This window comes from Mustela lutreola, chromosome 15, assembly GCF_030435805.1.
Source record: "Mustela lutreola isolate mMusLut2 chromosome 15, mMusLut2.pri, whole genome shotgun sequence".
NCBI lineage: Eukaryota > Metazoa > Chordata > Mammalia > Carnivora > Mustelidae > Mustela > Mustela lutreola.
In genome coordinates, this window is record NC_081304.1 from 37,279,306 (window position 1) to 37,305,539 (window position 26,234).

At 42.9% G+C, this 26,234-nt stretch overlaps 1 protein-coding gene and 1 pseudogene across 1 annotated transcript; both read left to right on the forward strand.

Annotated features, from left to right (window-relative positions):
• Window positions 1-16,787: 16,787 nt before the first annotated feature.
• Window positions 16,788-21,381, forward strand: LOC131815556 (C-C motif chemokine 15-like). Its single transcript, XM_059147297.1, has 4 exons — window positions 16,788-16,934; window positions 19,119-19,172; window positions 19,634-19,742; window positions 20,136-21,381. Exons 1-4 carry the CDS (start codon window positions 16,859-16,861, stop codon window positions 20,266-20,268), a joined length of 372 nt encoding a protein of 123 aa, XP_059003280.1. The 5' UTR covers window positions 16,788-16,858; the 3' UTR covers window positions 20,269-21,381.
• A 1,244-nt stretch (window positions 21,382-22,625) lies between these two features.
• On the forward strand, window positions 22,626-24,979 carry LOC131815622 (small EDRK-rich factor 1-like; annotated as a pseudogene).
• The last annotated feature ends 1,255 nt before the right edge of the window (window positions 24,980-26,234 follow it).

Below are 26,234 nucleotides of genomic sequence, written 5' to 3' on the forward strand. Positions count from 1 at the left end.
GCTTTAGCGAGACAGATTAAGATTCCAATCTGGCCATTCATTGATCAGTGAATCATTCATTTGTTTATACAGGTAGTCAATTTTTTTATTATTATGTTATGTTACTCATCATTAGTTTTTGATGTAGTGTTCAGTGATTCATTATTTGCATGTAACACCTAGTGCTCATTACAATATGTGCCCTCATTAATACCCATCATCTGGCTTCCCCATCCTCCCACCCCCCTCCCCTCTGAAACCCTCGGATTGTTTCCCAGGGTTCATAGTCTTTCATGGTTCCTCTCCCCTTGTGTGATTAACCTTCTTCAGAGTTCCCTTCCTTCTCCTAATGTCCTCTCTGCTATTCCTTGTGTTCCACATATGAGTGAAACAATATGATAATTGCCTTTCTCTGCTTGGCTTATTTCACTTAGCATAACCCCCTCCAATTCTATCCATGCTGATGCAAATGGTGGGTATTCGTCCTTTCTGATGGCTGAGGAATATCCATTGTGTATAGGACCACATCTTTATCCATTCATCTGTTGAAGGGCATCTCGGCTCCTTCCACAGTTTGGCTATCATGGACATTGCTGCCATGAACATTGGGGTGCATGTGCCCCTTCTTTTCACTACATCTGTATCACTGGGTTATAACATCTTGAAGAACCTCCACACTGTTTTCCAGAGTGGCTGCACCAGCTTGCATTCCCACCAACAGTGTAAGAGTGTTCCCCTTTCTCCACATCCTCACCAACGCTTGTTGTTTCTTGCATTGTTAATTTTTGTTATTATAACTGGTGAAAGATGGTATCTCAATGTGGTCAATGATTTTTTTTGAAAGCCTCTTCTGTTCTCACCCATTTTCAGAACATGCTGGAACACAGCAGTGGGCAGAAACACCCTGTCTCTGCTTTCAGGGAGCTTCCACTCTAGACACCCTGGTGCTGACCAGCTTGTGACCTTCCATGGGTCACTTGGGGTTCCCAAACCTCATCTGTAACTGAGTAATATTGATCCTATCTGCCTGGATTGCACAAAGGCTGGGAATTTTAGCAATTAGTTGTGTCAACAGAAACAAACCCACACCCCAATACCCAACACAATGCCCCATCTGGTGTGATTCGCAGTTTCAAGGACAGAGGCTGAGAACGGGTGGGTCCCGTCTAGGGTCACACCGCCAATAGCTGCAGAAAAAAAGACAAATCTAGTCTTCCTGTTTCATAGTCAAGGCTCTGCTTTGCTGGGAGGGGACAAACCTCCCCTTCCCAACCCAGCATCTTCCTGAGACCTCGGGGGAATGGTAGTGAGGACAGTCCTGCCCTGTTGTGACCTGCCCTGGGCACCCCCAGAGGCCTAGTCCAGCCTTGGGGAGGATCTGAGGGAAGGGGTGGACAGGAGGGTTTAGTAGAGGAAGAAGAGAAGTATCAGAAAAGGATAATTTTCAAAATGGAAGGAGGAAGAGGCATCCAAAAGGAGGCCAAGCCATACCCTCTCCGTGGTCTTGCTGCTCCTCCTTCCCCGACCCGGATGCTCTTGGGAACAGAGAAGCAGGTCCAAGAGGACACAGCCCCCAGCTTTACACCACCCTTCTCCTGGCAGAAGCAGAGGTTGCCCACACGGTCTCTCTTCTGTCTCTTAGAAAATCCCACATGGTTTGTGACAAGTTCTTTTAAGATCCATCCTTGCTGCCCTGAAGGAGTTAACCTCCAGGGGTGGTAAGAAGCCAGCAAGGCCAGGTGACAAGTGCGGGTACTTTCCAGGGGAGGTGTTGACTTCTGAACACCTGTCAGCGGCACAGACACCAAGAGAGACTGGAGCCTTCTGGCCTGGGCTGAACCCACAGGAACAGGGGGGTGGGAGTTCCTATCTCAGGGGGAGAAGGGGCCCGAGTCTGGGAGGCAGAAGACGGAAGAGGGGAGCTGTGGGAAAACAAAAATCGTTTCTGGGTTTAGGGACTTAAAAAGAGCAAATGCCAGGGGTGTGGCTCAGGGAAAACTGACCCCAGGGCAAAGGACTCTCCAGTCCTTTTGCGGGTATGATGGAATGGGGCTGCTGCTCCCCTTATAAGCAGAGAACTTCTGGGGAAGGATTCCGCCTGCCAGGCTTGAGGGGTTGGCTCTACCCTTGTGACAAAGGGTTGACTGAGCCCAGAGAACCTCATAACTGCACCAGCAGAGAAGTTCCTTCAGAGAAGGGAGGGCATAGTTTCCAGAAGAAAGAAGGGTGTTGGAAAAAATAAATGTATGTAAAGCCCCTATTTTGCTTTTTTTGTTTAAGATATATTTATTTATTTGAGAGAGAGAGAGGGAGAGAGAGTGAACGTGTGCACAAACAGGGAGAGTAGCAGAGGGAGAGAAGCAGGCTCTCTGCTGAGCAGGGAGCACAATGTGGGGCTCAATCCCAGGACCCTGAGATCCTGAACTGAGCTAAAGGCTGATGCTTAACCAACTGAGCCGCCCAGGTACCCCACTACTTTGCTTTTTATTAAAAAAAAAAAAAAAAAAAAACCCTCTTGGTCTTAAAGTATTGATTTACTTTAAGGACTTGTCTTCAAGTATTGATTATCATGTTAAATGTCTGTGCTCACTTACACATTATATATATGGTATGGTATGGACACACCCCAAATGTGCCCCAAATGTTATCATTTCCATGCCTTTGTCTTAAAGGGTGAGCTCTAGTCTCAGAAGACCTGGATTTGTATTCCAGCCTTGCCTCCCTCTAGCTATGTGCACAAATTATACACTGCTTTGTGCCTCTGTGCCCTGATCTGTAAGAGAGGGTGACAACTATACCCATTTCACAGTGTAGTGAGGATAGAATGAAAAAAATATTTCCAAAACATTTAAAATAATAAGTGGCTCATGTCTTGCAACTACTGGTTATGAATACTATTTTCAGTTACCTCTAACTAGAATATTCTTCCTCCTTTCGCTGCACTTTAAAATGATTTATAGAGTCTCATTCCAATTTTTGAAACCCTCTTCAAACACTATCTCTTCCATGACTTTTTCTCATCATTCTAATTCAAAAGGACCTCTCTCTTCTTCCTCTGAAGTCCTCATCGGGCACCAGGGCCCCACAGCTCTGGACAGCAGGGTCTTCCAGTCCTCTCCTTCTCTACCCCAACTAGAATAAAAGCATCTTTACCAATACTTACACTAGTCCTTCTTAACAAGTCCTAGTCTAAGCAAAAGCAATAAACCTAAAGCTCCCAAAAAAGAAAACAGAGCTCTATGCCAGATAGCTTCACTGATGAAATGTACCAAAAATCTAAAGAAGGAGGGGGGCACCTGGGTGGCTCAGTGGGTTAAGCCTCTGCCTTCAGCTCAGGTCATGATCTCAGGGTCCTGGAATTGAGTCCTGCATCAGGCTCTCGCTCAGCAAGGAGCCAGCTTCCTCCTCTCTCTCTCTCTCTCTGCCTGCCTCTCTGCCTACTTGTGATCTCTGTCTGTCAAATAAATAAATAAAATCTTTTTTAAAAAATTAAAAATAAAGAAGGAGGAACATACCAAACTCTTCCAAGAAATAAAAGCGAAAGTAGTCCTTTCTAACTTGTCTGAGGAAGCCAGCAATACCCTGATGTACAAACATCTGTTCACAAAAGAACCTGTACATGAATGCTCATAGCAGTGCATTCATAATATCCACAAATTAGAAACAACCCAAATGTCCGTCAACCAATGAGTGGATAAACACCACATGCTCCAGCCATACAACAGGGTATCACTCACCCGTAAAAAGGAATGAAGTATTGATGGCTCTTAAAACATGGACACACCTTGAAAATTTACATTCAGTGAAAGGAACCAAACACAAAAGGCAACATGCAGTATGATTCCATTTCTATATTACCCACAATTGGTAAATCCACAAACAGAACACAGACGAGTGGTTGCCAGGGGTCAGCGGAGGGGAGAAGCAAGGTGACTACTTTGTGGGTACAGGGACTCTTTCATGGGTACAGGGACTCCTTTTGGGGTGATGGAAATGTGCTGGTACCAGATGGAGGTGATAGCTACACATATTGCGAGTGTACTAGCTGCCGCTAAATTAATTGCACACTGTAAAATGTTCAATGGTTACTATTATGTCACGTGATCTTAGCTTCAATCACAACAGCAAGCCTCCTTTTGAATGAGGGACTGTTACTTTTGTTTTCAGCAAATGTGTGAAGAAGATGAGGCCATTTTTACAGCCCTAAGGAGAAATTATCAATTAGCTTTTGCTCCATCACAATCACCCTAAAATTTAGTAGATTAAGACAATCGTTAACAATGAGCTACCACTACATACCTATGAGACTGGACTAAAATCCAGAACACTGACAGGACCAAGTGCAGCAAGGATGTGAGCAATGGGAAATTTCATACATTGCCAGCAGGAATGCAAAATGGCTCAGCTATTTCACAGGACGGTTTGGCAGTTTCTTACAAAACTACACATACCCTTATCATGTGATCCGGCAACTGCCTCCTTGATATTCACCCAAGGAGTTGAAAACTTTTGCCCACCCAAAAACTTGCACACAAATGTGTATAGCAGGGAGGAGCAAGACAGCGGAGGAGCAAGAGGTGGAGATATCATCAGGTCCCAGGAGTTCAGCTAGATAGTTATCAAACCATTCTGAACACCTGCAAACTCAACAGGAGATGAAAGAGAAGAAGAGCAGCAATTCCAGGAACAGGAAATCGACCACTTAGCGAAAGGTAGGATGTGAAGAGAAGTTAATCCATAGTGATATTTGGGAGGAGAGACTGCGGAGAGAGGGGCTGGCTCCTGGCAAGTGATAGAGCCCCACAGCACAAACTCAGAACCTTTAGAAATCTGTTCCATTGAGGGATATTGCTCCAGAGGCTAAGTGGGGACAGAACCCTTGCAGGGACAGTGTAGTCTCAGGACCCACTGAGTCACAGATAGACCAGGGTTGTCTGAGTGTAGCAGAGCTCCCTGGTATTGGAGCAGGGAAGCCAGTTCCAAAGACAGAGCTGAGGAGTCTGTTCTCAGCTTGGGCTTATCTTAAACCATGATCTGAGGTACAGTCAGACCACTGCTCTTCCAGCAGGGACCCCACAAGCAGCAGATCCGGGGAGACACCCTCTCTCCTCCTTCCTCCCTCGGGAGGAGCAGCATAGGAGTACCTGGCAGGAATCTGCTGGGTTTAGAGACTCCAAATGGGGCCATGTGCCAGAGAAAGAAATATTTGGTCACAGGCCGGGTGAGCACAGAGTGCAGCCAGAGATGATGGAGACGGGAGGGACTGGCTGCTTTTCTCTGAAGGCTCCCTGAGGGGCGAGGCCCCAAACTCTTGACTCCTCTGGACCAGATATTGAGAGGCCGCCATCTTTATTCTCCACCTCCAACGCTGTATGGAAAGCCATCAGGGAACAAAAGCTCCCAAGACCAAAACCGTAGAGTTTGCTTAGCCTGGCCCTTGGCAAAGGCGGTGCAATTCTGCCTCTGGCAAAGACATTTGAGAATCATGGCAACAGGCCCCTCCCCCAGGAGATCCTCAAGAACATCCAGCCAAGTTCATCAATCAATGGGAACTGCAAAACTTCAGGGTCACAGGAATACAGCACATAGAATTCATGGCTTTTTTTTCCCCCCATGATTCTATAGCTTTTCAAAGTTAAAATTTTTAAATTTTACTTTTTTTTAATTCTATATTTTTTATTTTTCCTCTTTCCTATTTTAACATTTTTACTATTGTATCTTATCAATACCTTTTTTAAAATCCTTAATTTTCATTGTTATAATCATATTCCATCCCTCATTGTATTTAACCTTATTTTTTGTATACATATAAGTTTTTCTTTCATTAAGATTATGGGATACAGTTTTTTCTAACAGATCAAAATATACCCTAAATCTAGTGCATGGCTTTGTTCTAGTCTCCAGCCTGATTATATTCTTTCCTCCTTTTTTTTTCTTTCTTTTTTCATCCAACTTCTTATCATATCAATTCCTTTTTTAGAATCAAGAAACTCATTTTAGATCCAAAGACACCTCCATATTTAAAGTGAGGGGGTGGAAAACAATTTACCATGCTAATGAACATCAAAAGAAAGCTGGGGTGGCGATCCTTCTATCAGATAAATTAGATTTTAAGCCAAAGATTATAATAAGAGATGAGGAAGGACACTATATCATACTTAAAGGATCTGTCCAACAAGAAGATCTAACAATTTTAAATATCTATGCCCCTAACATGGGAGCAGCCAATTATATAAACCGATTAATAACAAAATCAAAGAAACACATCAACAATAATACAATAATAGAAGGGGACTTTAACAATCCCCTCACTGAAATGCACAGATCATCGAAGCAATAGATCAACAAGGAAATAAAGGCTCTAAATGACACACTGGATCAGATGGACATCACAGATATATTCAGAACACTCCATCCCAAAGCAACAGAATACACATTCTTCTCTAGTGCACATGGAACATTCTCCAGAATAGATCACATCCTGGGTCACAAATCAGGTCTCAACTGGTACCAAAAGATTGGGATCATTCCCTGCATATTTTCAGACCATGATGCTTTGAAACAGGAACTGAATCACAAGAGGAAAGTTGGAAAGAACCCAAATACATGGAGGGTAAAGAGCATCCTACTAAAGAATGAATGGGTCAACCAGAGAATTAAAAAAGAGTTGAAAAAATTCATGGAAACAAAATGAAAACACAACTGTTCAAAATCTGTGGGACACAGCAAAGGCAGTCCTGAGAGGAAAGTATATAACAATATAAGACTTTCTCAAGAAACAAGAAAGATCTCAAGTACACAATCTAACCCTACACCTAAAGGAGCTGGAGAAAGAACAGCAAATAAATCCTAAACTCAGCAGGAGATGAGAAATAATAAAGATCAGAGCAAAAATCAATGAAATAGAAACCAAAAGAACAGTAGAACAGATCAATGAAACTAGGAGCTGCTTCTTTGAAAGAATAAGAATGATAAACCCCTGGCCAGACTTAACAAAAAAAAAAAAAAAAAAAAAAAAAAAAGAGAGAGAGAGAGAGAGAGAGAGAGAAAAGACCCAAATTAATAAAATCATGAATGAAAGGGGAGACATCACAACCAACACCCCAGAAATACAAACAATTATAAGAACATATTATGAGCAACTATACACCAGCAAATTTGGTAATCTGGAAGAAATGGATGCATTCCTAGAGACATATAAACTACCAAAACTGAATCAGGTAGAAATAGAAAACCTGAGCAGACCTATAACCAGTAAGGAGATTGAAGCAGTCATCAAAAATCTCCCAACAAGCAAGAGCCTAGGGCCAGATGGCTTCCCAGGGGAATTTTACCAAACATTTAAAGAAGAATTAATACTATTCCCCTGAAACTGTTCCAAAAAATAGAAATGGAAGGAAAACTTTCAAACTCATTTTATGAGGCCAGCATCATCTTGATCCCAAAACCAGACAAAGACCCCATCAAAAAGGAGAATTACAGACCATTACCCTTGATGAACACAGATGCACATTCCCACCAAAATACTAGCCAATAGGAGTTAACAGTACATTAAAAGCATTATTCATCATAACCAGTGGGATTTATTCCTGAACATCATGGTTGTTTCAACATCCACAAATCAATCAATGTGACACAATACACTAACAAAAGAAAGAACAAGAACCATATGATACTCTCAATAGATCCTGAAAAAGCATTTGATGAAGTACAGCATACTTTCTTGATCAAAATTCTTTAAAGTGTAGGGATAGAGGGTACATACCTCAATATCATCAAAGCCATCTATGAAAAACACACAGTGAATATCATTCTCAATGGAGAAAAGCTGAGAGCTTTTCCCCTAAGGTCAGAAACATGGCAGAGATGGCCACTATCACCACTACTATTCAACATAGTACTAGAAGTCCTAGCCTCAGATATCAGACAACAAAAAGAAATTAAAGGCATTCAAACTAGAAAGAAGTCAAACTATCACTCTCTGCAGATGATATGATACTTTATGTGGAAAACCCAAAAGACTCCACTCCAAATCTGCTAGAATTTGTACAGGAATTCAGTAAAGTGTCAGGATATAAAATCAATGCACAGAAATCAGTTGCATTTCTATAAACCAACAGCAAGACAGAGAAAGAGAAATTAAGGAGATGATCCCATTTCCAATTGCACCAAAACCATAAGATAGCTAGGAATAAACCTAATCAAAGATGCAAATAATCTGTACTCAGAAGACTATAAAGTACTCATGAAAGAAACTGAAGAAGACACAATGAAATGGAAAAACATTCCATGCTCATGGATTAGAAGAACAAATATCATGAAAATATCTATGCTACCTAAAGCAATCTACACATTTAATGCAATCTCTATCAAAATCCCATGCATTTTTTTCAAAGAAATGGAACAAATAGGGGCACCTGGGTGGCTCAGTGGGTTAAAGCCTCTGCCTTCGGCTCAGGTCATGATCCCAGGGTCCTGGGATCGAGCCCCGCATTGGGCTCTCTGCTTAGCAGGGAGCCTGCTTCCTCCTCTCTCTCTCTGCCTGCTTCTCTGCCTACTTGTGATCTCTGTCAAATAAATAAATGAAATCTTTAAAAAAAAATGGAACAAATAATCCTAAAGTTTCTATGGAATCAGAAAAGACCCTGAATAGCCAGAGGAATGTTGAACAAGAGAAACAAAGTTAGTGGCATCACAATTCCAGGCTTCAAGCTCTATTACAAAGCTGTCATCATAAAGACAGCATGATACTGGCACAAAAACTGACACATAGATCAATGGAACAGAATAGAGAGCCCAGAGATGAACCCTCAACTCTATGGTCAACTAATCTTTGACAAAGCAAGAAAGATTTTCCAATGGAAAAGACAGTTTCTTCAACAAATTTGTTGGGAAGATTGGACAGCCACATGCATAAGAATAAAACTGGACCACTTCCTTACACCACACACAAAAATAGACTCAAAACAGATGAAAGACCTCAGTGTGAGACAAGAATCCATTAAAATCCTTGAGGAGAACACAGGCAGCAGGCTCTTCAACCTCAGCTGCAGCAACTTCTCCCTAGAAATATCGCCAAAGGCAAAGAAAGCAAGGACAAAAACGAACTATTAGGACTTCATTGAGATCAAAAGCTTTCGCACAGCAAAGGAAACAGTCAGCAAAACCAAAAGACAACTGACAGAATGGGAGAAGATATTTGCAAATGACATATCAGATAAAGGGCTAGTATCCAAAATCTATAAAGAACTTTCAAACTCAACACCCAAAGAACAAATAATCCAGTCAAGAAATGGGCAGAAGACATGAACAGATATTTCTGCAAAGCAGACATCTAAATGTCCAACAGACACATGAAAAAGTGCTCAACATCACTCAGCATCACAGAAATACAAATCAAAACCACAATGAGATACCACCTCACACCAATCAGAATGGCTGAAATTAACAAGTCAAGAAACGACAGATGTTGGCAAGGATGCGGAGAAAGAGGAACCCTCCTACACTGTTGGTGGGAATGCAAGCTGATGCAGCCGCTGTGGAAAACAGCATGAAGGTTCCTCAAAAAGTTGAAAATAGAGCTACCCTACAACCCAGCAATCGCACTAGTGGATACTTACCCTAAAGATACAAGTGTAGTGTTCCGAAGGGGCACATGCACCCGAGTGTTTATAGCAGCAATGTCCACAATAGCCAAACTATGGAAAGAACCTAGATGGCCACCAACAGATGAATGGATAAAGAAGATGTGGTGTATATATATACAATGGAATACTATGCAGCCATCAAAAGAAATGAAATCTTGCCATTTGCAACGATGTGGATGGAACTAGAGGGTATTAAGCTGAGCAAAATAAGTCAATCAGAGAAAGACAATTATCATATGATCTCCCTTATATGAGGAAGTTGAGAGGCAAAGTGGGGGATTTGGGGTGTAGGAAAGGAAAAAATGAAACAAGATGGGATCGGGAGGGAGACAAACTGTAAGAGACTCTTAAGCTCACAAAACAAACTGAGGGTTGCCAGGGAGGGTATAGGGAGAGGGTAGTTGGGTTATGGACACTGGGGAAGGTATGTGCTATGGTGAGTGCTGTGAAGTGTGTAAACCTGATGATTCACAGACCTGTACCCCGGGACTAAAAATACATTATATGTTAATTTTTCAAAAGTAGAGTCTTAATTTAAAAAATGAAAAATTTGGGGGCACGTGGGTGGCTCAGTGGGTTAAGCCCCTGCATTCAGCTTAGGTCATGATCTCAGGATCCTGGGATCGAGCCCCAAATTGGGCTCTCTGTTCAGTGGGGAGCCTGCTTCCCTCTCTCTCTCTGCCTGCCTCTCTGACTACTTGTGATCTCTCTCTCTCTCTGTGTCAAATAAATAAATAAAATCTTTTAAAAAAATAAATAAAAATGAAAAATGAAAAATTTTAAAAAGCAAGTATTTTTTTATTCTTCACAATTCTAATGGGTTAAATGGATAATTCTCCTGGCCTGAGCTAACTTAGCTGGGGTTCAATGGTCTAGCATGACCTCTCAGCTGGGACAGCGAGGGTACCTTGGGATTTTTCTTTCCATGTGGTCTTTCAACCTTCTAAAGGCTAGCATGGGCTGGTACACACAACAGTATAAAGACTTTCAGCAGAAAAATGACACACAAGTCTCAATGTGTCAGCATTTTCCAAGTCTCTGCATCCCATTTTCTATTATTCCACTTATCAAAGTGAGTCACAGAGCCAAGACCAGAGTCCGTATGGGAAGGGACTTTCCAAGTGCGTACATACTGAATGGGATGAATTATTACAGCCATTTTTGTAAATAATCTACTAAAGGAAGGAATAAGTCAAATATTTAAAACAAGACCTACATGATCCTGGAGTCCCAGGAGCGAGACCCACATCAGGCTCCCAGCTCCACAGGGAGTCTGCTTCTCCCTCTGACCTTCTCTCCTCTCATGCTCTCTCTCTCCCTCTCTCTCTCTCTCTCTCAAACAGTCAAAAAAACAAAGAGGTAACCCACGGAATGGGAGAAGATATTTGCAAATGACAGTACAGACAAAAGGTTGATATCCAGGATCTATAATGAACTCCTCAAACTCAACATACACTAAACAGGCAAACATATCAAAAAATGGGAAGAAGATATGAACAGACACTTCTCCCATCAAGACATACAAATGGCTATCAGATACATGAAAAAATGTTCATCATCATTAGCCCTCAGGGAGATTCAAATTAAAACCACATTGAGATATCACCTTACACCAGTTAGAATGGCCAAAATTAACAAAACAGGAAACAACATGTGTTGGAGAGGATGTGGAGAAAGGGGAACCCTCTTACACTGTTGGTGGGAATGCAAGTTGGTGCAGCCTCTTTGGAGAACAGTGTGGAGATTCCTCAAGAAATTAAAAATAGAACTTCCCTATGACCCTACAATTGCATTCCTGGGTATTTACCCCAAAGATACAGATGTCATGAAAAGAAGGGCCATCTGTACCCCAATGTTTATAGCAGCAATGGCCACGGTCGCCAAACTATGGAAAGAACCAAGATGCCCTTCAACGGACGAATGGATAAGGAAGATGTGGTACATATACACTATGGAGTATTATGCCTCCATCAGAAAGGATGAATACTCAACTTTTGTAGCAACATGGATGGGACTGGAAGAGATTATGCTGAGTGAAATAACTCAAGCAGAGAGAGTCAATTATCATATGGTTTCACTTATTTGTGGAGCATAACAAATATCATGGAGGAAAAGGGGTGTTAGAGAGGAGAAGGGAGTTGGGGTAAAATGGAAGGGGAGGTGAATCATGAGAGACTATGGACTCTGAAAAACTATCTGAGGAGTTTGAAGTGGCGAGGGTGTGGGAGGTTGGGGTACCAGGTGGTGGGTATTATAGAGGGCACGGATTGCATGGAGCACTGGGTGTGGTGAAAAAATAATGAATACTGTTTTTCTGAAAATAAATAAATTGAAAAAATTAATAATAAAATAAAATAAAAATAAATAAATAAAATAAAACGAGACCTAATCTCTGAGCTAGAATTTGTTGAAGTGTTTGGTCCCCAATTGAAATGTCTTTACTTGACTTGATATCACCAAGGCATGTAGAAAGTGGTCAGAAGGTATCTCAGAGACATCAAATCATTTATGACCATGGAGCAGTTTCAATTCTATAACATAGAATCAACTTTAGCCATGAGATTCTTTAAGGGGATATTATTGTTGAAATTTTTCTTTCTCTAAGGAGAGCCTGGGCTCAGAATTACAAACAGAAGAACATCAGGAGAAACAAAATGAGTTGGTAGGATCAGTTATTCTCCTTATTAAAGAAAAAGGTTTTCCAGGGTGCCTGGGTGGCTCAGTGGGTTAAAGCCTCTGCCTTCGGCTCAGGTCATGATCCTGGGGTCCTGGGATCGAGCCCCACATCAGGCTCTCTGCCTGCCTCTCTGTGTACTTATGATGATCTTTCTCTCTGTGTCAAATAAATAAATAAAATCATTAAAAAAGAGAGAGAGAGAAAGATTTTCCATAAGCAATAATGAGGATGTTTAAGATCATAAACAAGGAAGGAAGAGACATACACAGATTCTTTCTAGTCACAGATATTTACAATAAGAACATGGGGACCATGGGTAGCCCACAGAGTCACCTCACCAACCACCATGCCCCTGTGGGTCCTGGTCAAGACTGCTCCTAATATTTGTAGGGCTCAAGGCAAGAATCCATAAGGAGGTCCCCACATTAAGTATGCCAATATTTAAAATTATAAATGAGCTAACAAAAAATATAAAGTAAAATGAATTGCTATATTGCAATCATGTGAAGCTACTACATTTACAGCCCTAATCTGGTCCTTTATCTGCCAAATCAGAACACAAAACAATGCAAGAAAATGAACCCTAGGCACTACATGGGAACAACCCAGGAACGCAAGAATATGGTGCACACCTGCTGAGAGGAAAGATTTTAACAAGCTAATTGGTTTAGCTTTCCTCTGACCTTAAGCTTCTATCACTCAAATCTTCCCATGGTCTAAAAGAGTGTCTTTGTCCTTGCTTGGCAGCAGCACCTCCCACAAGCCTTCATAGCCTTTAAACTCAGGAGTGCCCCATTTCGAGGACATAGGACAAGAGAGGTAGAGAATCATTTTACCTTGAAGAATGAAGTGTGTGTGCGTGTGTATGTGCATGTGCACACGTGTGCATGCATGTCCCAAGAACGAATGTGGAGAGTTGCAGGTCACGTTGGGCCAGCCCTGAGTACCACCTCCCAAGGGACAGAGGTGTCTTTGTGTCCTCTGACAAAAATTGTTTTGTGGGACGCCTGGGTGGCTCAGTTGGTTAAGCAGCTGCCTTCGGCTCAGGTCATAATCCCAGCGTCCTGGGATCGAGTCCCCCACATCGGGCTCCTTGCTCCGCAGGGTGCCTGCTTCTCCCTCTGACTCTGCCTTCCACTCTGTCTGCCTGTGCTCACTCTCGCTCTCTCTCTCTCTTACAAATAAATAAATCTTTTAAAAAAAAATTGTTTTGTGTGTGTCTGAGAATGAGGGGTCCTCAAAAGCATGGGGTCCAAGGCCCAGTCCCCTCTTGCCTGGGTCTTAAAAAAGTAGTATCAGTCTTGGAGCTTTGAAAGTTGGGATGTGCTCAGCAAGTGATGCTTGCTGTCTACCAGGAGCAGCAGTTCTGGGAAGTCAGCTTCCTGCGTGGTTTGTAGACGTCAGGGCTGCTATGAAAAACACTCCTTACTCAGCTGCAGATGGAGCAACACTTTCCTCGCATGGAGAAGAGATAGAGCAAGAACAGCTTCAACATCAAGTGTCAGCCTCCCGTGACCAGCAGCTACCATCCTGCTGACATCTAGATGTCAAGTTTCAATATGGTACCTACCCTCAAGGAGAAAATATAGTTATATGGAAACATGTTGGTTGATTACCTTGGACCCCTGCTCTCTTGCAAGACAGAACAATCTGGCCTTAGCAAACCATCATCTACTTCAGATATGGATTTTTCTTTCTGTACCAGTAGCAAATCTGCCAGCACAATTGAGACAGGGAAACAAGGGACCCCATAAAGGAGTGCTTTTTTTGTTCCTCTTCCTGCTTCTGTTTTCGCTAGGACCTACAACCCCGCCCTATACACGCCCTTATAGTTCAGATAATATAAGTATTCCTTGAAAAGGTCAAGGAGTTAATGATTTCTTTGGAGTCTTCCAGCACGCTAGGTAACATCTAAGGAGATACTGGGAGAGATCATCATGCGTGTTTCCCAACACTCCAGACACCTTGACACCAAGACCCCAGGCTCCAGGGCATAAGGAGCTAAGGTCTTATGGAGGATGCCTGAACACACCTCCTTGTTTTGACCAGTTCCCAAATGCCTAAGAGGACACGTACACCAGACCACTAACTTCCATAAAAAACCCCAGACACCAAGATGGATGAGACTCATTCATCTTTCTGAGTTTCCCAGACACTCGGTCTGTATCTGCTCTCTCGGTGTCTTCAACAAACTCTGTTCTCACTTCCTCTTGGCTTGCGTTTGATTTCTTTCCTTTGCAAACCCAAGGACACTCTTGCTGGTCCTACGGGACCCCCTCTGGGTCCTCAGACCCACCTGCCTGCACCACAAACATCCAAAGACTTACAGAACGCCTCATGAGATAGTATTTATACAACATTGCCTCCAGCCAAGGGATCCATTTTAGAGGCAGTAATGTGAGTCAGAAGGCATAGGAGACCCACAGGCAATAGCATATACATAATCTTGCAGGAGCAGCCAGACTAGAATGGTGGGGCGTTAATAATTTTGCTAATGGGACAACAAACTCAGGGTTGAGACTTTCCAGAATGCACTATATCCACTGAACCAAATGCCAATAGATGATTCTATGTCCTCAACACCTCGAACACATAGGAACCAAGAGACTGATGTAGGATTAGCCCCTGTATTCATGAATCCTGGTGATGGATGATGTATTTGTCATTCCCATCCCTACGACATTAGGCTCTTCTGGATTAGACTGGATTCAGTTTTGCAGGAATCCTGGTGGCAGTGGAGATGATTTAGCATGGGTACACAGGGTGGGTTCTACCAAAACTGAAAGAACAAATACAACTACCTTAAAGGAGGCTTTGTGACAGATTCTACACAATCAAGCCACAAACCTAGCAGAGGGAAGCATGGGTGGACTGTACCCTGTACTACTTCACGTCCTTTTGTCTTGCTGCTTACCTCAGCCACTGGTCAGTTCTCACTTTTCCCAGTTTTACATAAGCTTCATGCAGGTGTCATGTCTCAGCCTGCCTTTGAGAACTCTAGCTTCCTGACCGGGGGCTTCTCTGATCCTGAGCACTCAAAGTTTAATGGTACAAAACAACAACTATTTTGTTCTATTCACAAATTCTACGAGTCAGAAACTCAGACAAGGAAGAGCAGGGATGGGTTGTCTCTGCTCCGCGATGCCTGAGATCTCAGCTGGGAGACACAAATAGCAAGGAGGGACTCAAATCTAGAACAGTGCTGTCCAATAGAGATATCGTGCAAATCATGTACATAATTTTAAATTTTTTAGTTGCCATGTTAAGAAAGCAAAAAGCAACAGAAGAAATGAATTGAAAGAATGTATTTTCTTTAACACAATACATCCAAAATATTTTCATGTCAACATCAATGTAAAAAACTATCCAGATATTTCACATGGTGGGGAGTGGGTTGGGGGGTTATGTAATTAGATCTTTAAAACCTGGTGTGAAGTTTCTACTTCCAGAACATCCCAGTGTGGACTAGCCCCATTTGAAGTGCTCAGTAGCCACATGTGGCTAGTGGTTGCTAGATGGACCAGTGCAAATCTGGAGGCTTCCTCATGCCCATGTCTGGCACTTAGGCTGGAATGACCTGAGGGCTACCTACCCTCAAGGAGAAAAGACAGCCATATGGAAACAAGTTGGTTGATTATCTTGGACCTAGGCTGGGACAACCTGAGGGCTATGCTGTTTAGGGACTGTTGGCCAGAATGTTGCCTGTTGTTTGGGCTTCCTCACAGCATGGCAGCCTCAAGCTAGTCAGTCTTCTTATCTGGTGCCTCAGGACTCCAAGAGTGAGCATTCCAATGACTCAGGTTGAAATCCATGACTTTTCACAACCCAGCCTCCGAGGTCACATGACATAGGCTATTGAACCAGCCACAAGCCCATCTCCATTTCTAGGGCAGACAACAGACTCCCCCACTGGGTGAGAGGAATGTCAAAAAAATGCGTGGCCAAATTTTAAAAGTGCCTCAGGGATAGAAGCCAAAGGTAAATGCTTCCGCTCTCTTCTCCCTGGCAAAATATTCTGAGATACAGTCATAAGGCTCTTCAATAACTCCCAGCATAGATGTGCTGAGGAATAATGACACTCTGGATACATTTTTGCAAGGAGAGCCGACAGTATTTATTAATGGATTGGATCTGGGGCGTGAAACAAAGCAAGGCATCAAGGGTCAGGGGTCTGTGAGAGGAATCACATGCCTGGTTTACAGGCTATTCCTGAACTTGAAGGTGCTTAGCTCTTGAGGAAAACACTCTGACTCAGAGAGTGAAATTAACCTCCTAGAAGAAGGATCCTTCATGAAATAGTCTCTTTCTGAGCCTCTATCCATTGGGCAGTTGGGAAAGCATGAAGTCTCCTTTACCATCTACTTCCTGTTGCATTCCAGCCTTGTTCCCTTTTTCAGAAATAGCATGTTATCTACTATGTAGCCAAAGAACAGCACTCTGAGCCTCTGCCCTGTGACTTCCTGACCCTCCTCTCTTATAAATATGAGGGCAGAGCTGGGATCCCAGACAGAGAGCAGAGAGCCAGAAGTCCTCAGCTCTGCCTGCTACTGGGAAGATGAAGGTCTTCGTGGGTGTTCTCCCCTTCCTCATTCTTGCTACTGCCCTTGGATCCCAGGTCCAGGTCCCTCGTGGTGAGTTCAGTGAACCTTTTCACTTGTGACAAGGTCCACGGGGAGAAGACACAGGACAGCTTGTCCTCCTGAGATAGTTCCCTGTCCCAGACAGGGATAGGAATTTGGCACTTGCTTTAAAAGCAGCAGCGATTGGCTATAGACCTCTCTTTCTGCAGGCTTTGGTCCCTGGGGAAAACTGTACAAATGACTGGTCCCCCTTGGGGAAAGAACTCTCTCTCTTTTCATGACCAGAATTATTTGATGCCTTCTCTTAGCTGACATAGGACTGTTAAGTGCTAAATCAAAAGAACTATAGTAAAATTGTAAATTTGCAGGAAGAAGCATAGAATTCTACAACGTTAGTGTAAAACTCTCATTTTGGAGAGGAAATGGAACAAGCCGGGAAAGTGCCTCAACCAAGCCCAGCTAACCGCTCTATTTATTTAACAAACAAATACCTCGTACTTCCTATGTGCAGGCAGGCACTGTTCTGTCTTATGGACTTAATGCATTAGACCCTCCTAACAGCCCTGTGGGGTAGACTGTCAGCAACTTGTGTAGTTTTGCATATTAGATTATTCTCATTTTACAAATGAGAAAAACTTAGACAACTTGCTCAAGATCATACAGATATTAAGTGGTGTGATGAGCATGGGAGCTGGTTAGGAAGCTGCTATGGAAAGGCAAGGCCACTGAAGAATTTATTTTGCAAGCCCCACACCCATCTTTGCAAGCATATCAAGTATACACATATGCTTCCTTAAATAGAAATCATGCGTAACTCTACAAGAAATGATCTAAAAGTTTAGTTGCATTTGCCTGCTTAGCATAATACAGGTCCGTAATCCCTTTCCCAAAACTTCAGGGCCGGATGTGTTTTGGAATGCAGAAATATTCAGTTTTTATTTGTTTTAAGATTCTATTTATTTATTTGACAGAAAGGGATACATCGAGAGAGGGAACACAAGCAGGGGGAGTGGGAGTGGGGGATGCAGGCTCCCCACTGAGCAAGGAGCCCAATGCGGGGCTTGATCCCAGGACCCTGGGATCATGACCTGAGCCAAAGGCAGATGCTTAATGACTGAGCCACCCAGGCGCCCCTCAATTTTTATAAAAGGTAACACAATATGATCCAGCAGGTCCACTCTGGATATACCACGCAAAAGAACTGAAAGCAGGCACATGAAGAGATATGTGTAAGCCCATGCTAATCATAGCATGACTCACAATAGCCAAAAGGCAAGAGCCACCCAAGTGTCCACCAATAAATGAGTAGATTTTTTTAAAAGGGGGCATATACACACAATATATTATTCAGCCTCAAAAAGGAAGGAAATTCTGACACGTGCTACAAAACGGATGAATATTGAAGACGTTATGTTAGGCAAGATAAGCCAGTAACCAAAGGACAAACGCTGCATCATTCCATCCCTATGAGGCACTTAAAGTCCTCGAATTCAGGGACAGAAAGAAGAATGGTGGTGGCCTGGGGGGTTGGGGGAGGGGAAAATGAGAGTTATTGCCTAACGGGTACAGAGTTTTCCGTTTTGTAAGATGAAAAACGTTCTGTGGATGGTTGTGGTGATTGTTGCACAATATGTGAATGGGCTTCGTTCTACTGAGCCACACGCTTTTAAACATGCTTACAGTTGTGTTTATTATGTCTATTTTACATTTTCAAGAAAATAAATGACATTTTTTAAAAGGTAACACATTCCTGGATATTACTTAACATTGCTTACAGGGTCTGAGAAGTGTACTTCAATCAAACAAGGTAGTTTTTCTGCAGCAAACACAAATAATCATACTACTGGGATAAATTAATGATTGTGAAAAAAGCCACTCGTCACTTTGGGTGACATTGTGCCACCAAATGGGTTAATGAAACATTCTTCTGTTTCCTGAGCCCTTGTGGATTCCAGAAATGTACAAAAAGTATTGTGGTATGTATCACATTATGTACCCATTCAACTGACTGGTTCATTTTGCTTTCTGTATTTCAAAGTCGATCAGATGGTGTCATGTCCCAAACAGTTTCAAGAGTTCCCTGAAACATCCCCGGGCCCTGAGAGAGAAAAGGGGCCTGGAGAGAGACCTAGAACCGAGACAGGTGTCCAGTGGTCCAGCATGAAACCAGTGGAGACACCGAGACAAGGCTGCCTCAGTGATTTCTCTCCCTCCTTATCTGTTTCTCCCAAATAGAATCTGTGCTGGCGAAACTCTGGCAAGAACCCTCAAAAAATATACACATTAACGGTATGTGTTCTATTATAGTGTATGTTTAAAAGCAGCAGCTGCACAGATCTGCTCAATAGCTTCCAAACACCTCATGTACAGGGTGGGGGTGAGGAACAGGTGGGGAGGGTCCTGAAGGTGGACAGGAATAGGCCCTTAAAGGTAACCTCTGTTGCCCCCAGCTGTCTCTAGAGTTGGCTCTCCTGGGGTCAGAGGTGCTCACTGACGCCCCCTGCAGGCCTCAGATGCTCCCTCTTCTATCAGAAATGGTCTTGGGCCTGTATTGGCCCTGCCTGGGTGCCCTCAGACACATAGCTCAGCCCTGAGGAGAGTGAAGCAAGTGCAGACAGAGCAGGAGAACATCCCTCTGGAGTCCTGTGCCTTCTCACCCTCCCTGGCACTTTGGAGGAAAGGGGGGAAGGATCTAGTCTTTTTTAAAAAGAGACCCAGTCCTTAAACGTGTCTTTCTCCCGTTGCCGCAGGTTTACACCGTCCTGCTGACTGCTGCTCCAGCTACGCACAACGAATTCGATGTGCAAACATGAAAGATTATTTTAAAACAAGCAGTTCTTGCTCCCGGCCAGGTGTCATGTAAGTGCCAAGCTCACTAGTCATGTCTTGGGAGGGGAGGACCTGATGGAGGGTGTCTAGAACTAAAGTCCTACGCTCTGGATCCTGCCAGGTCCCAGGAGGCTTATGTCCTCAATAGGGTCCTGATAAGAGATGCTCGCAGGGAAGAGGGAGACTGGGGGCAGATGGAGGGAGCAGAAGAAAGGCTGCCGGAGGAAAGGCCCATGAGTCACTTAGGAAGTCTTGGAGGCTGAGGGAGGGTCTCAGAGAGGAGATGTCCTGAGTCCCTGCTGCAGAGAAGGAAAAAAATAGGCTGGTCCGAGTGGGAGATCCCAGGGCCAGGGAGGGTGGGGGTCTCCATCCCCATTTGCTGAATGCTCCTTAGTCTGTAATCTTTCTCCGCCTTCACCACAGCTTCCTCACCAAGAAGGAGCGGCGTATCTGTGCTGACCCCCATGTCTCGGAAGTTCAGAACTGCATGAGGTCCCTGAATAACCTAATGATGCTGACGGGAGAAAGAGGAGGCTTTCTTGAGAAGAAATGGTAGTAGGGGCCAGCTACCCCACATCCACTTGTCTTGCCCCAACTCCCTCCTGGGATTTTCTTGGCCTGAATTATTTTTCAAAAATCAACAACTACCATTCTTTCTGTTCTGGTTATAAAAGCCATGCATGAATAAAGGGTATCTGATATAACTTTCCTTGAGCTTTAGGAGGAAAAAGAAACTATAGGAATTGCTGAAATTTGGATTCTATGGGTTTTTTTCAAATGCTATATCATAACAGAATTTTGTAAAAGCTAAACACATTCAAACTCCTTCAAACATAGATTGAACCTGTGTCAAAAATGTACTTAACCCATTCAAAATGGGAACCATAAAATAGAGTCAAAGATTATCTGAGGAACAGAGATTTATATAGTTAATTGGGCATGGCATTCTGAAATTGTTAAGTCAGAGAAAAAGAGATTAATATCCTATTGAAAAAGAATACTGTAACTCTGGGAATTATCTTTTCTTTTTTCTTTTCTTCTCTTTTTTCTTTTTTAGAGGGGGGGGGAATAGGGGCAGAGGGAGAGGGAGAGAATCTTAAGCACATCCAGTGCAGAGCCCAACATGGCACTCAATCACACGACCCTGAAGTCATGACCCTGAGATCATGACCTGAGCCAAAATCAAGAGTTAGATGCTTAAACAACTGAGCCACCCAGGTGGCCCTGGGGAGTCTCTTTTCTACTGGACAAAAATCATTTACATCTATGCTAGATAAAAAATTTGCAAGTGAACATAATTTCACAAAGTCAGGAGCCCATCAGTAGCAAATAGAACACCACTGGAGAGGACGTTCCCCCTACAGGAACCCTGGGGTGGGCTTTTCAGATAATCTTCCAGATGACATTGGAAGACCTGCCTGCAGTCATCCTTCTGCCTTATTTCCACATTTTGGATATTTTCTCTCAACAGATATAATCTCCCCTCTTTAAAGTTAAGGGACATTAAGAAAAACATTTAAAGTTGGACTGAACATGGGTGGTGAGATCGAGCCCTGCTTCAGGCTCCACGCTCAGCACAGAATCTTCATGAGAGCCTCCCTCTCCCTCTGCCCCTCCTCCACTGAGTGTTTTCTCCCTCTAATAAATAAATAAATCTCAAAAAAAAAAAGTTGGAGTGAATATCAATTTTACATTCATATCTATTCAAGCATGTACGTTTATATTTGTAATTAGTAAATCTTGGTCAACTGTCTCAAAATTCAGAAGAAAGCACTGAAATTCTAAACGACAAAAAAAAATTTAAATTTAAAACCTATCTTGCTTCTTGGGTGATTTGTCCTAAAGAGTTATAAGGAAAAAACTGATTACCAAATATTTTTCATAATAATAAATACTATTAGAAGAAGAAACCTGAGACAATGATGAAAGGTGTGAATTATTTCAGCTCTCAACGGGTTAAATACACATCCACACTATGTCTCATCTTCCCCTCTCTACTAAAAATAGCTAATCTCTGGAGTGACTACAGTGTAGAAAAGCTTCTTTCAGGGCGCCTGGGTGGCCCAGTGGGTTAAAGCCTCTGCCTTCGGTTCAGGTCATGATCCCAGGGTCCTGGGATCGAGTCCTGCATCAGGCTCTCTGCTCAGCGGGACGCCTGCTTCTCCCTCTCTCTCTCTGCCTGCCTCTCTGCCTACTTGTGATCCCTGTCTGTCAAATAAATAAATAAAATCTTAAAAAAAAAAAAAAAAAAAAGCTTCTTTCACACCATCATTTGGGAGGAGGGGGTGGACAGCAGATGACTGGGGAGTAGGAGGTAGAGCACAGATGTACACAGGTTAGCCCAGCATTCCAGGTAGTTATTATGCAGGTTGTCCTAGGAAGAACCTCACTTAGAGATACCCTTTTAGGAGGAGCAGGTTAAAAAGGTAGGCGGACTAGCTGGCAGACCTCTGCCTTGGTAAATTTCATTCCTTTGGGGATTCCTCTCTTTTTTCTCAGCAGAAGTTCCCTGGTTGTGAATCCAGATTATGAGGACGGGGGCCCTGGCCCTGGTGGGTGACAAGGGAGGAGGGGTGGAATTGGTCTGACTTCCACTGAGGTTGTCGGAGAGCTTTGTTTCTAGGGGGTGGAGGTGGTGGGCTTTCTTTCTTGTCTTTGACCAGAAGTTGTCCTGGGCACTGCCCAGCTCTCTCCTGGATCCATTGTCCTCTGTGGAAGACTCCCGAGCAGACAGCCTTCTTTACCTCGAGAACTGTCCTTGTAGCTTTATCCTGGGGCAAACCCCACACCTGCCTGGCCTGAAGTGGAGACTAGCAAGATTGTACCTTCTTCTCCCAACACCACTGACTCTGATCTTTGTGGTACCCAGGGTGCTGTTGAGAAAATATTTTTTCAATGGTCTCCTTTACCAATATGAGGAAACAGGTTTTTCAGCCTCGTAATCTTGTCATCAAGCTGACCTATGTCCTTATCCAGAACAGAAATTTCTCATCTTACAGTCAGCTGATGTCATCTTTTCTGATTTCCTCTGCTACTACAAATTTATTTTTGTTTTTGCATTTTTCCTGTCATTTCCATGGGATTTGGGGAGTTGAAAGAGGCAAACGGAGATGCTCAGGGTTCTGGCTTATAGTTTGAATCCACTTACGATCTCTCCTGTTGTTCTCATCCACTTCACTGTATTCTGTTGAATTCAGCAGCTCTGAGTTAACACCAGCCCGCTGAGAACTGAGTGACAGAAACCACAACTTTTGGCTTCTTCATAAAGACTTTGTCTTAGAGCCTAGGTGAAAATCTCAAAAAGTTGTTGATTTGAAACTGTGCTAGACCCAAGGGGAGGTTTGTGATTTCATTGGTTTCTCCAGCTGGCCAAGCTGTTAACTCAACAGAAGGAAATGGAGAGCACAGACCACAGGAACCTTCTAGACAGCAAAGGACCAGGTGTCTCCTCGCCAAGGCTTTGGGTCATGACAAGAGCAGCTCAACAGAAATGGGGGGTGGACACTGAGACCTTCCTTTCTGACCAAGCGTCTGTTCACTCATAGAAGGTCTTTGAGGTCATGGAGTGGACAATGGCTTGTTACATCTAGGTCAATTACATAATACATTACTCTATTTTCACAGTTCCTCAAAAACCGAACGCTCATTTTTGCTTCCTTGCTCTCTGCAGTGCCTCTGCCACAAATGCCCCTCCTTTCAACTCTTCCTGGCAAAACTCAACCCACCCGGCAAGGTTTGACTTAGATGTCCCTATAAAACCTTCCTTCGCTTCCCCAGCCAGCGCACCCACCTCCCTTTCTCTGGAACCCTGAAACAGACATTTACTATCTTTACTCAAACAACAACTGAGGTGTGACTTTATATTGCATGTTGTGGTAGTCAAGATAAAGAGAAGATTGAAAATGAGAATAGAATATGACCTTTGTGTGCAAGAATCGTATACATAATTCCAAGTTATTATGCAATGCTGGATTAAAGTGATGAGGTTGTTTATATGAGGGGCAACCAGCTGGGGCCTTATACCTCCCAGGCCCCATGCGGGCCACCCAAAGGTTGAAGCTGACCCTTTGAACAGTGCAGGGTTTGGGGCACTGACCTCCATACAGCTGAAAATCCAAGTATAACTGCCTAAAAACTTAACGACCCATAGCCTACTATTGCCAAAACCTCACTGATAACATAGTCGACTCATACATATTTCATATGTTATATGTATTATATACTATATTCTTATAATAAGGTAAACTAGAGAAAAGAAAACATTATTAAGAAAACCATCAGGCACGGACGCTTGAGTGGTTCAATTGGTTCGGCATCTGCCTTTGGCTCGGGTCATGATCCTGGGGTCCCAGGATGGAGTCCTTCATGGGGCTCCCTGCTCAGCGAGGAGCCTGATTCTCTCTCTGTCTGCCACTCCCCCAGCTTATGCTCTCTCTCTCTTTCTCTGACAAATAAATAAAATCTTGTTTAAAAAGAAAAGAAAAAAATCATCAGAAAATACATATACAGTATTTATGTATTTTTTTTTAAATCCACATGTAAATAGACTGGCAAAGTTCAAGTCCATGTTGTTCAAGGGTGAACTCTATATTGAAGCACAGCAATTAGGAAGTGTACTACAGAGCTGAAACTTTAGTATGCATAAGAATCACCTGAGGACACTCTTCCAGGCTTGGTCCGTGGTGGGCATGGTCCATGAGTAAGGAAATCAGTGAGAACTTAACCACCAGAGAAATGTGAAGAAATACCAGGAAATACCAAGAAAAGAAGATATCTTAACCACCTCTCAGAGAAAGCAGAGGGACTCTGAGATAATACGAAAAAAGCAGAAGGTAGCTAATGAGAAGTCTATGCAGACAAGAGAATAATGATGACTATTTGGAAAAATCTGGGTGCTACTGCCAACTAGGTATATCATAAGCTCAATGGCCAAAATTTTGTGCAGTGAACAGTCAGTCATATGTTATATCCTTATAAAACCAGTTTAAACTTTACCTTTCAACCTGACTTAGTGTAATGTTTCAGAAACATTCTTCAAAGAATAAAACAATAACCATGCATGTGGGGGGGGGGGGAGAATTACCTGGAAGGCTTGTTAAAAATATAGATTGCTGGGGGCGCCTGGGTGGCTCAGTGGGTTAAGCCTCTGCTTTCGGCTCGGGTCATGATCCCAGGGTCCTGGGATCGAGTCCCGCATCGGGCTCTCTGCTCAGCAGGGAGCCTGCTTCCTCCTCTCCCTCTGCCTGCTTCTCTGCCTACTTGTGATCTCTGTCTGTCAAATAAATAAATAAAATCTTTAAAAAATATATATATAGATTGCTGGATCCTATCCCCAGAAATTCTAATTCAGTAGGACTGACTGGAGCCCCCCAAAATCTGAATATCTAACAAGTTCCCAGGTATTGTTGGTGCTGCAGGGTGGAATGAAAATTTGAAGAAAAATTCTCACTTTTGACTTTTCATATCAGCATTGTTTGCAACTTTTATAAAAAGCCCATGTTTCTTTAGTAACCAAAAAATAATTTCAAAGAATTGAAAAAATAAATCTTTGTGGTCTTCTTAAGAACAAACAACAAAATGAGCCAGTTCTTGACTTGTGCTGATATTTGATTTTTTACGATGAAGCTTATCAGAGCTGTTTAATTATAAAATAAATACACAGTTGAAGAAATTTTAAACATGTCTAAATAAGTCTGACAACCAATTTTCAGTTTTTATTTATTTTTTTATTTTATTCACTTATTTGACACAGAGAGAGAGAGATCACAAGTAGGCAGAGAGGCAGGCACAGAGAGAGAGAGAGAAAGAGAAGCAGGCTCCCTGCTGAGCAGAGAGCCCAATGTGGGGCTCGATCCCAGGACCCTGGGATCATGACCTGAGCCGAAGGCAGAGCCTTTAACCCACTGAGCCACCCAGGTGCCCCCAATTTTCAGTTTTTAAAAGCAAAAATCTTGGGGGGTACCTGTCTGGCTCAGTTGGTAGAGTGAGCAGCTTTTTTGATCTTGGAGTTGTGAGTTTAAGCCTTATGTCAGGTAGAAATTACTTTAAAATTTTTCTTTTTTTTTTTTTTTTTTTTTTTTATAATTTTTTTATTTTATATAAACATATATTTTTATCCCCAGGGGTACAGGTCTGTGAATCACCAGGTTTACACACTTCACAGCACTCACCAAATCACATGCCCTCCCCAATGTCCATAATCCCAACCCCTTCTCCCAAACCCCCTCCCCTCGGCAACCCTCAGTTTGTTTTGTGAGATTAAGAGTCACTTATGGTTTCTCTCCCTCCCAATCCCATCTTGTTTCATTTATTCTTCTTCTACCCACTTAAGCCTCCATGTTGCATCACCACTTCCTCATATCAGGGAGATCATATGATAGTTGTCTTTCTCTGCTTGACTTATTTCGCTAAGCATGATATGCTCTAGTTCCATCCATGTTGTTGCAAATGGCAAGATTTCATTTCTTTTGATGGCTGCATAGTATTCCATTGTGTATATATACCACATCTTCTTGATCCATT

Coding starts and splice junctions, on each gene's coding strand:
- LOC131815556 (XM_059147297.1), top strand. CDS start 16,859: ATGAAGGTCTTCGTGGGTGTTCTCCCCTTCCTCATTCTTGCTACTGCC. Junction 19,173..19,633: donor AAAAAATATACACATTAACG/GTATGTGTTCTA, acceptor CCGTTGCCGCAG/GTTTACACCGTCCTGCTGAC. Junction 19,743..20,135: donor TGCTCCCGGCCAGGTGTCAT/GTAAGTGCCAAG, acceptor CCTTCACCACAG/CTTCCTCACCAAGAAGGAGC.